The 12,105-nt window shown below is 34.3% G+C and overlaps 1 protein-coding gene across 6 annotated transcripts in view; it reads left to right on the plus strand.

The window, feature by feature from the left end:
* PPARA (peroxisome proliferator activated receptor alpha) overlaps positions 1–7,973 on the plus strand; it is a 34,667-nt gene extending 26,694 nt beyond the window's left edge. For 5 of the 6 annotated variants that reach the window (XM_085305884.1, XM_085305885.1, XM_085305886.1 and 2 more), the window contains 4 exons: positions 94–232; positions 2,054–2,256; positions 4,873–5,320; positions 6,637–7,973. In XM_085305884.1, the coding sequence (XP_085162010.1) occupies positions 94–232; positions 2,054–2,256; positions 4,873–5,320; positions 6,637–6,884 (1,038 nt within the window). In that variant the 3' untranslated portion in view covers positions 6,885–7,973. Of the gene's footprint in view, positions 1–93; positions 233–2,053; positions 2,257–4,872; positions 5,321–6,437; positions 6,603–6,636 lie in introns of those variants that run through there. The other variant, XM_085305889.1, reaches the window with a different exon arrangement.
* The last annotated feature ends 4,132 nt before the right edge of the window (positions 7,974–12,105 follow it).

Below are 12,105 nucleotides of genomic sequence, written 5' to 3' on the forward strand. Positions count from 1 at the left end.
AATAAGCAATAAAAGGAAAAAAATTACCTGTGTGATTAGTTTAGTACTCAATATTCTTTAACATTATATATTGTTTTCTCGAACTTCTTACAGGGTTTTTTTAGGAGAACAATTCGATTAAAACTCATCTATGATAAATGTGATCGCAACTGCAAAATTCAGAAAAAAAATCGTAATAAGTGCCAATACTGTCGTTTTCAAAAGTGCATTTCAGTTGGAATGTCACATAATGGTAGGTAAGAGTGTTCTTAATTTGTGTGTTCGTACCCAGGGGGTCTGCTTCTGGGAGCAGGCACTTGAATGGTTTTATGCTTACTGATGTGTTGAACATCAAGTTATTACTGTACAGAGTGGGGATGAACCAATTTCACTAATGGCTAGTTAATATAATTGATACACAACTGCCAAATGTACTTTTGTGAACCCTACACAAATACRCAGTCGATTGTCTGTTTGTGCGTGTGAATGTTCATTAGTTGTTTTCTCGAGCCAGAACTTCGGCACCATTGGTCCCATTGAAACAAATTCCAGGAGTAGAAGGAGAACGAGCTCATTGTGGGAAGAAATAACATAGACTAGAAATCTGTAGGAAATCAAACTTCATTATTTTGCAGGTTGCAGTGTAGTAGCAGGTTTATGGAGTATGGGGGAGGGAAAGGTCTGTGCTCACTGTGGAACAGAAATCTGGTAGGTTGCTTTTTAAATGAAACAGTAATATTTTAGAGCATCTAGATAACCAGATTTAAATTTGTTATTATTTGTGTTAACAATTTTGCATAAGGCTGGAAAGCTTGTCCATTTCAGCCAATTTTGAAAGATGGACTGAGATTTGCCCCATTGGAAGAAGTTTTATTATTCTTGGTTAGTGATAACCTTCCTGAAGCAGCAGACTCGGGAAGAATGTGCCAGCCAACAGAGTAACGTCTCTGGGGCAGGAGTTTAGTACTGCACTATGCTGGTTGGCAGGGACTAGTTTTCACCTGAAGCCATTTCAGCCCACTAAAAAGATGTGGGTACTTGTGCTCCAGCTGACATGGGGAGCAAATATCCAGGAGGCRGTAGCAGAAAGTGAAGACCACTAACTTGTGGACAGCACTTCTAATGAAAAAACTAGAAGTAAATGAAAGTCTGCAAAATGCAGCCATAACCATCTCCAAACCTTGCATATACCGTCAGAGCACAAGGCTTCATGTAAAAGGAGTTAAATTTTAAGATGAAACTGAAGGATATGAACGTGCATATTTCATTGCTAAAAGGCAAGACTACTTGCCCAAGAAATGGGAGACCTTCACATACAGTGGGTTTCAAACTCATGTCTCCTTCCTTTCAAGATAATCTTCTACCTGCTAGATTGGATAATCAAAACTAATTCTCATCCTGACCAGTCTCTCTCTACAGAGAAAGAGTTGGAAAATTCTGAGTCTAGAAGGAGGTTTTTTGGCTATAGCCTAGTGATTTGAGCATAAATTTGGGCTCTGTTTTGTTTTCACTAGGCAGTACAGGTATGTTGAACTGGACAACCAGCATATACAAAACTACATGCCCCAGCAGGTTCAGAATCAGGAATGGAGTTGGGGCCCACCTCTGTGCAGTGTTCCCTACCAAATAACTCCTGAGGCAGATCTCCAGCTGGCATGTATGTTCTTTCAGTTAAGTTTGTGACATGACTTCACTCAGTTGCTATTTTTGAGAATTCTGATAGTTGACTCTGAGTTTCATGTTGGGAGTTCTAGATGCAGAACATAATAAGGAGAGGAAAAATACAATGATTTGTGCTATGTAGAAGGGAGAAGGCATGTATTTTAGATTGGTTCAGATACCTGTTTGTGTTTTGAAATATTTTGATTACCTTCAGCTTAGCATACTGACTTGATAATTAGTCACTGACTCTACTGGAAAGAATGAGATTATTTCATTTATGAATTTATCATAATAAATATTCTACTTCTACTCCGTTTTTGTAGATATTCTTATTGCTCTAATCAGCAATGGAAAACAGGCATATGTTTTTGTCTAACTTACGTTTCTTTTACAATTATGTCTTTCCCATCAGCAATACGTTTTGGACGAATGCCAAGGTCTGAGAAGGCAAAGTTAAAAGCAGAAATTCTAACAGGTGAAAATTATGTAGAAGATTCAGAAATGGCAGATCTTAAATCACTTGCCAGAAGAATTCATGACGCCTACCTGAAAAACTTCAATATGAACAAGGTTAAAGCCAGAGTCATCCTTGCTGGGAAAACTAATAACAATCCAGTAAGTAGTTTTGCTGTAACTTTACTTTAAAATTGACATGTACATAAGGAAATGTAATAAGCTGTTAAACTCTTAAACTAATGTTTTAAGTGATAAAGAGCATGTTAATACAGACAGAAAATATGCAAAAAAAAAAAAAAATCGTCAGAATAGGAAGCTGTGAGAAAACCAGGTGACTAAAGTGATGGTTATAGTTAAATGAAAGCTTATAGCCTTAAATTATAATAAAGAGGGAAGCAAAAGAAAATTAGTTCTTAATCAAAAACCAGAATGTGATAACTGAATGTGAATACCCCTTGGTATTGGGGGAGGAATGATTAAAAGTTAATTTCCTGTTATGATGAAAGTAGAAAAAAATTTTTTTTGAAGAGAGGAATTTTATAACGCTCTTCTGCCACAAATATCAGGATAAATCTTTCTATCTTTTAGGGCATACAGGAGCTCTTTGTATGACTGTTGTTTTAACCACAACAATACTTATAGTAGGAATGGAAAGAGAACTCAGAGTTTGTAATTATTCATTTAAAGTTCTTACCACTTCCTCACACAGCCTTCTTGGTCTTAACTCTGTGGTTACTTTGAAAGGGAGAAGTGAACAAGTTTTGAAGACATACATTGGTAGAATTTATTTTTCTTACAGGATTATTTAACTAAGCTCTTATACTAAATAGTGAATGTCCTCTGTGAATTTTTAGTTGAGGTACTCGGATCATTACTGATTAATAAGTAGTTGTGTAATATTTACTCATGAATTGTACAACATCTTTGAAATTTAACTCTGAGCCAAACAGTTTTGACAATCTGGCATAAACTTCCTATAAATAATTGAATATGGTAAGAAAATCATCATAAGAAAACCATCATTACACACTGAGGAGTTCAGGCTGGCTAGTGCTATCAACTGCTTTTTGTTTTGTAGCACATGAGATAGTATAACCAATGTAAGGACTGACTTGTTTCATATTTAAATACAATTTTTTAAATTTCTGTTGTAATTTATATTAACATGTAGAAGATAAAAGCAGTGGTAAAATAAGAGATGTAACTTCTGTAAAAGGTGTGTGTGTGAAGGAGGAGAAGCTTTTACATTTAACAGAATAAAAAACGTGTTACTATGGGATGTTATAAAAATTGTACGCAAGATGTCTTCTAAATAGTGGAAATTGACGTATTATAAGTCCAGTTTAGCCAAGCATATGGATTTCTACATTAAAATAGAAACATGAATAATTCCAATATTTTTCACTGTATTAATGAGATGCTTAAAATTTATGTATGGGTTTAAACTTTTGGGGGAGGGGGTACAAGCTGACAGAAACCTACAGTACCTACAATGCTTTGACGCTTGTATGTACCTGCATACAATTCTTTTCAAGCTTGTTATTATGACATAATCATAAGTTAAAATATCTGTTGGAATTCTGCAATGCAGAGATTGTGGATCATTAGATCGTAATTCTTGTGTTTGCATTTATGGCAGGATAAGATTTATTTACTGGCTCTCAGATTAGAGTCAGCTGGCTGGCCAGAGAATAGTGGTTTGCATATGTGTTAATGAGTTTGCAAGTAAAAAGAAGTGGACAGWGTTCACTGTTGTTCACTGACCTGTAAGAAAAATTGCATGTTTTAACGTTTTCTAAGTAAAATAAGTGAATTCCATGGGAGTTTCTAACAGAACACCAAAAGTTCTCTGTGGTGTTTGATCTGAGACAAGTAAAATGGCACAGGAAAGATGCTTTGCTCAGCACCTGTGGAAGTAGACTTATGTTTGAGGTCAATTGCCATGACTTTAATCGACATGATTTTAACTAACTAAGAGTTATTTTTTTTTCATTCAAAAAAGTCCTTCTTTTTGAGTACTGATCTTTAGGTATACTAGTCAAAATATAATATGTTAAAATATTCTTGAGTGTTGGTTGCTCTCCTGAGGAAAGTATGAATGAATTTTAAAATGATAAGAGACCAGCCCATCGATTTGTACTGTGCATATCTTTTTAAATAAGGAGTATTTTGTTTATGGAAAAGATTGTGATCAAGATTGAAATTTTGTATTACCTGACATTCTAGTGTAAGTCTGGGTTTAGTGATGATCTAGCACTAACTGTAGCTCGAAAGGAGAGCTGAACTTTTTGAAGAGCAGCTGGAACATAGTTTATGACAATTTGATAATAAAGTACAAGAATAATACAGGAGTCACATTCTCATGTAAATATTCTGTGCTATATTTAAATGACTGCCTGTATTTAAATGTCATGTATTTAGAGGAAGATATGTAAAGCATCATGCTGCGCGTCAAGTATAGTTAGATCAGGAATTGGTAGGAAAGTAGGTAGAGTAATGTGGGCTTCTGAAGAAGATAGTCTTTTGAGAACCTTCTGGAACTTAATCTGAGATGAATAAATGCATGATAACCTGTGCTGCAGGATCTTCACTGCAGCTACTGAATAGTTAAAAATAACTATATTAAAGATAATATCCCGTAAAATTATATTTTACTATTTGCACTGTTATTTTCAGAGCAGARTCTCTTAGATACTGCAGTTTGTAGTTCTATAATATCTGGTTACTCATGGTGCAGAAATAGGAAATTATTTATTTATTTATTTTGCTCTGTAGCCATTTGTTATACATGATATGGACACATTATGCATGGCAGAGAAGACGCTGGTGGCAAAACTAGTGGCCAATGGAATTCAGAATAAAGAAGCAGAAGTTCGAATCTTCCATTGCTGCCAGTGCACCTCCGTGGAGACTGTCACAGAACTTACCGAATTTGCCAAATCCATCCCTGGCTTCTCCAATCTTGACTTGAATGATCAAGTGACACTGTTAAAATACGGAGTTTATGAAGCCATATTTGCCATGTTAGCTTCTGTAATGAACAAAGATGGGATGCTGGTAGCCTATGGAAACGGTTTTATAACCCGGGAGTTCCTGAAAAGCCTGAGAAAGCCATTCTGTGATATAATGGAGCCGAAATTTGATTTTGCAATGAAATTCAATGCACTGGAATTGGATGATAGTGATATATCCCTTTTTGTGGCTGCTATCATTTGCTGTGGAGGTAAGCAATACACATTTGTTCTTTAGGTAGTAACTTTTAAGATTTTCTTCACCTGTATTTATAATTTTAATATAAAAGTTTGTTTATGACTTACAATTAATGGAAATCCAAAGATTTAATTCTTCCTTTAACAATGTTAATTCCCTTTTAGCAGGTTTCATAGAATATACTGCATCATTGTTGGGGCCCTGATCCTGTATTTCGCTTTGCAGAATTGCATGCATGCAGAGAGTTACTGTTTAGCCTCCCTCAGAGAGGGGTCTTGGGTGCTCCATGTTTTTAAAAACAGAATGTGAAGAGTGTTGGTGTTTGGTTTTTTGTTTGTTTGATTGTTTTGGAGGTTTAGGGCTGGGTAGGAAATGTTTTTTGTATCTGTGACATGGGCAGAAAAATACTATGTAATGAGATTGTTAGTATAACTAAGTAGGCCTTTTCTACTCTACTTTTAGAGGCAGGTTATAGCATTGCTGATCTTTGACATTTGCTGGCTGGATCACAAGTTCTGCACCAATGCACTGCTCTGTTGATGCTGTTCTTGTATTAAGATTATGATCTTAATATCACAGACTGTTTTCAAATATTAGCTACCTCTTTCAAATTAACTTATGGTGCTTTCTAAAATAATTTYGTAATACCTAAGAATATGTGTGTGTATTTGTTTATTAATGCCTGTTGTTTGAGCTCTTTGTGAGTGAAGGAACACAAAAGGAACACAAATGTAAACCTATTTTTCCTCCAGCAAGTAACGATATGCATAGTTAAGGTTAAATTCAAAACTATTTGAAAGCATTTTGAAAAGAGAAACAAGGCATCAAGACAGTTCCAACAACTGTGACTGTCTGCCTTACTAGTGTTGAGGGTGTTAGCTTCTCTAAGGCYTGTCAATTACTTGTGTCGTGAGAATGTATATGGGAACCAGAGTGAAACTTTGTTATTTTATGACTCTCTGTATAGATTCCAGTCTTGGAGAACTCCCTAGAATATGCCAAATGCTTCCCCGCCCCTGTTCTTACAGTTTGAATTCTGTTATCCTAACATACAGAATATAGAACTGGATTCCTAGGCTGTGTACTTCTACTGACTTTTTGTAGTAGAGAATCATGAACTCTCTCCTCAGATAACCATTGGCACTGAAAACACTTGGGCCAAAGGGACAAGACTACCTCTATTTAAAGAAGATTTACTTCAAGCCTGATCCAAAATTTATTGAGGTTGATGGGAATATTCTTGTTGTCTTTCATGTATAATGTAGTAACTGACAATAAAGAGTAATTATAAAATTATGACATGTATACTTCTATTTGTTTTGAGAACAGATCGTCCTGGTCTTGTAAATGTAGGACACATTGAAAAAATGCAAGAGAGCATTGTGCATGTACTGAAACTTCACTTGCAAACCAACCATCCTGATGACATCTTCCTCTTCCCAAAACTTCTTCAAAAAATGGCTGACCTCCGACAACTTGTGACAGAGCATGCTCAGCTTGTTCAGATAATTAAGAAGACTGAATCTGATGCACATTTACACCCTTTACTACAGGAAATCTACAGGGATATGTATTAAGGATTTTAAATATTTTTTCCACAATATTTAAAGACAACAGCAATATTAATAATAGATGGGAGCAAAATTACTTGCACAATTATCTGCTGTTCACTCAGTCTGGAGCATGAAAAATCTAAAAGCTAGATAACTGAGTATTAAACTTTTGGTTTGGGCTCTACTGTCCTCTTTTGAAAGAGTTCTGCAGAGAAATATCAATTGTAACGCTCATGAAGTTGCTCACAAGGATTCATTTATTTGGAAATTTGAGGATTGGTAAGGAATATGTATTTGCATAATAAATCAGAATGTTGATTAACAGAAATGAACAAAATTGTATTTCCTCTTGGCTAAATCATTTTAGAATAAAAATAACAAATTCAGTAAATTCTCTCCAAGTATATGTATGCACAATCATAAAAATTACGCCCTTTTGGCTAATGGTAATTACTGAGAACTAACTAACATTTTTTTCTTAAGGCAGTCAATCTAGATACATCAAATGGTTGGTTATTACTGTCCATGTACTTCTAAAAAAAATTGAAAGACCTCTGATATGCTACAACCTGAATTCCATGAAGTACAGCTTCATATAGTTTTACAGCAGTAAAMTTCATCATTAGCATATTGAAAAGATGTTTCTTTTATGAAATAAAATAAAATACAAGGAACTATCTATAATACAGCCAAAGTGCTCCATTCAGATGTTTCTTAATGATTACATGAAATGAAGTGTTTCCTTTTTTTGTTGTTTTTTGTTATTTTAGAGTATTTTAGGGAAATAAGAAAATGTCCTGTGGATAAATATATCATACTGTGTGTATTCCAGAGAACTTGCAATAGSTCTAGATGCACTTTTGACTTAAAAATACCATTTTGAATTAGCAAGAGTTCTGGAGAGACTCCAAGAAATCCTAATCCTAGCCCAGAGAAAATGAATTCCAACTTCATAGCATTCTAGTGCCTAGACTGATAGTTTACTCTGAAGAAATCTTTATATAAGAATGGCACCTTCTATCTTGACAGGTATTTTTGCAGTGTAGATTGATTCAAACATTTTCACTTTTCTGATGCATACACTGTTTTGTATCATTTTTTTCAATTATCCACTCAAATATATTTTTCTGTTTTTTCCTATACCTTGTCCATAGCAATATTAACTATATTATTTCATCAAATTTTGTACTTGTCCATACAACCATATTGGATAAGGTTACAGTATCACCAGAGCAGAATTTCTAGATGTCAGTTGTGTAATATATGAACGAGAGCACAGTTGAGAGTAAGTAAGTTTATTGGACACCTGAGAGGAAACTTTGATTTTTACAATACTACTTAGTCCTAATGTGGAATCAACCAAAATGGAACAGCTTGACTTTTGCTATTTAACAGGATTCTTTTTCAGCGATTCCTGCACTAAAAGTGAATGCAAGTATTAGCCATTAGTTTATTAGCATATTTGTTCAAGGCTCTGCTATTAATCTGTTAATTTTGTTATTTCCTTATCTGCTTATTTGTTTCATAATGTAAAGATCTTGGGTGCCAATTTTAGCATTTTYGCAGTAGTTAAACTTCCAGTGGCACAGGAGGACACTTACGCTTGTTTTATTGTAGCAAGTTTCAGAATTTGAAACCTTCACTGAAAGAATTAACAAAGATTGGTAAAGTGAGAACATCCTACTGTGTTTCTAATTTTAGTCACAACATCTGTTTCTTACAGGCCCACTGGTATGACTAGACACAGGATAAATTACAGGCTTAAAAGCAATATGGTATTTATCCAGGTGATGACCATTTGCTGAGGTTTTAGTTACTGCAATTGTGCAAAATATTAATGCATAGGCCTCAAATTTGGTGACTGTCTTGGGCAGGATAGAAGGAATAAAGCATAGGCACAGAATTATCCCTCCTTCCCTGTCAGGTACTTTCAAGTGGAATTTCCTATGTATGTTATGGTAGTACAGAGTATGTCCTCAGAAATAACAGAAGATTTTAGCAATGATACTGCTTTATTCTTCAAGTCAACTGTGTTTCACTGTGGAACGTTGGGCTTTAAGCATAAGACATTCAGTTTTTAAGTAGCTGAAACACAATATTGCTTACTCAAAAATTGTCAAAATTTTAGCCATTCTGTGATGGTATATTGAATATTTGGAGATGGTACCTGTGACATCAGTATGTAGGAAGAGTGTAGTGATCACTGCAGCTGAGGGCAGTGTAAATTCTAACTTTGGAGTCTCCTGTAGTTCTAAGTTTATTCTGAAAAAGTGAAAGCTGTAACTTTTTCCAAAGCTCAGATGCATGCAAAAGGCAAATTTTAAAATTCTGTTCTGTAGTTTGGATATACTAAAGTTTCTTGGAAAAAATAGACAAAATTAGTGTAGACAAAAATGTATTTCCCTGTTCTTGCTCTCTCAACTGTCACTGAAACATTTCAAAAACATAAAAAAATGAATAGCAAATATTTAAACTTGGCAAAGCTATACACAATTGAAAACAGCATTTTTCAGTGGAAAGCGTAGCTTTAAGCAGCTGCTTGTTGCAGGTTCCTATTATAAACACTAGGAAAGTGCATAATTTTATTTCATTATTTGAAAATCGGCTAGCATTTTTGAATAGTTCTTCAGACACTGGAATTTGTTTTCTGTTTTAAATTAAATCACAACGTTTTAAATGTGTGGAAAATACATATATAAATTATAGAAATGTGAACAAGATGTTAGCATAGCCTAAAATTCTGGATAGGTACCACTATCCATGCTATTGCACTGTGCCCATATCCACATTATCTTCGAGCAATGAWACAGGACAGACACTTCACGAATGTTAATGTGTGAAAGAAGTTCTTAATTTCAACACTATGCTTTTATTAAAGTATGTTAGCTACCTCAGTAGAGAGCTGCAGCAGGCATTTGCCAATGAGATTTCAAAATGACTCAACTTGTGTTAGTTCTTTGGAAGTTTGGAGTCTGACAAGTTTGAGATATATTACCGGGGAACCTTCAGCATCTCCAGCTTGCATAGTTCATAAACTATTTTAAAATATCAAATCTGGGGGTGGGGGCTGGGGGTCAGATTTTAGGAGATTTGTTTACGTATCTACTGGCTTGTTATGTATAGTTTTGATCTGATTCTTATTTACGCTTATTTATTTTTATTATCAATAGCACCGAAGAACCCTAGTTAGGGATCACAGACCCACAAACAGCTTAAGACAAGATACAGCAGAGGATAGAGAAAAATCCTAGGAAACAGGGGTACAACTTAATAGTTTTCAGTGAACCTATAGCCTATTTGTTGTTGAGTTTATTTGATTTGTTGGGATACCCTAGGTGTCTTGACAAAAAGTTGGGGGTAGGGGAGCAAGGAAGGCTTTGTACCATTTATTAGAGAAATCTGGTGTATGTTTGCATCTTTTAAATATTTTGTTTAAAGGTGTACTCTCTTCAGTGTAACAGCACACAACTGCCATAAAAAAAAAAAAGTTACTTTGTACCTGTTAAATTTAAGAAGCCTGCTTTTATTTTAAACACAAAATGACAGACCATAGCTAGTAATGTTTTCCATTTATACAAATTGAACCTGTCTTGGTATTTAAAGAAATTTTCATTTCCATGTGCCTTTGTGCTTTAGTTCTAGCCAGCTGCTAGAAAGCTGACATACTGCCAAAGAGCCTACTTTTGTATTATTTCTGGCCCATGCAGATTTAGGAAATACCAGCAGTTGCACTAAGTCTGTTCTCGTGAGAGAGCTAGCACAAGTTTGCAAACTGAAGAGCTTATAATAAGAAACTAAACGTTTGTTTATTCAGACTGCTAGAACTTTGGAGATTTACTCATTGCAGAGCTGGGTACATGCTGTTAGATCTGAATGTCCTCCTCCTTTCTAATGGAAAGCCTGGACAATGTACACACCCTCTTAAAGCAGTTGGAGAAGATTATTCTGTAGCTGCCTTTACTGTCTCTGAAGAGGAACAATTTCAGCTCCTTCTCGCCTTAAAGATGTCCTTGTTATTTAGTTGAAAATCTGCAACTACATTTAACAAAGGCATTTGCAGCTGCTGTGGTATTACCTAAGCATAAGATCTTACAATGGTCCTTCACTGAAAACCCAAATCCATTCAAAAGTGTTGAAATGTAAGGTATAGTACATATCTAGTACTTGCTTGTATCTCAAGTACTTTCTTTGATATCAGCTGCATATATTTTTTTATCTATGTTTAATCAGCTTTATCATCCTTCTTTTAATAYACATTTAAATTATATGTTGGTTTGATCAGAGATTATTGATATTCTGTACTGTGGGATTTTTTTAATRTAATACCTTTTCTTCGCGTTTCAATTTGTAAAATACAAGAATATAATTGCAAGGTATAAACTTTCACTAAATTATATTGCAAAGGTGCTTTAAGAAAAATATGTAAATTATTTAATTTAAATACTTATGTTTCACATTTTATCTTGTGAAGCCTTTTGTATAGTGAGGAAAGATTTATGGGTAAGGATAATGGGTCTGAAGTTGAAGACAAACTACTATTTATTCCTCTATGGTCTTTATTACTATATCATTTGTGAAGAAGTTTTACAAATTCTGCAACTTGTTAGTATTTGGTATTGACAGTTGTAACCAAATTTTTAAATATGTTTTCACCTACAACATAGACTTCCTTTTACTTTATTTTAATAAAGGTCTAGGTTAGAAAGAGCTGTAATTCTAAAATATTTAGAGTTAATATTATTCAGGTTTTAGCTCAAATTCACCAATATGAAAGGTAGATTATAGAAAAAAAGTTCATTTTTGCTTTACACCAGAGTACTTCCTTTTAAAGTCTGAAAAGAAAGCTAAGAGCTAGCTCCTAGTCGTACTTCATATGCAGTTGTTTCCTGAGAAACTGATTTATGGCTTACTAGGAATAAAAATGTGTATACATAATTATTTCCTGCTACTTGCATTGAGATTGATCTATAGTTTTTATGGATATATTTTAAAATATGTAATTTGTCAATGCAAAACAAAATATACATAATTTTTTTTCCTTATAGGAGTTTTCCTTTTATAATTTTTAAGTACAGATGAATTCAGAAGCTGTCCATAGGGATTGTGTCCTCATACAGGAGCAAAGTGAATTACCTTTGTATTCCTAATGTAGCATCTAGTACAAGCACAACATATTACAAGTGTTCCAGCAATGATTTATAACAAATGAACTGCAATAGATATGAAATAATTGTACTTTCCAAAA

Source organism: Rhea americana, unplaced genomic scaffold, assembly GCF_003343005.1.
Source record: "Rhea americana isolate MKP2758 unplaced genomic scaffold, rheAme1 scaffold_228, whole genome shotgun sequence".
NCBI lineage: Eukaryota > Metazoa > Chordata > Aves > Rheiformes > Rheidae > Rhea > Rhea americana.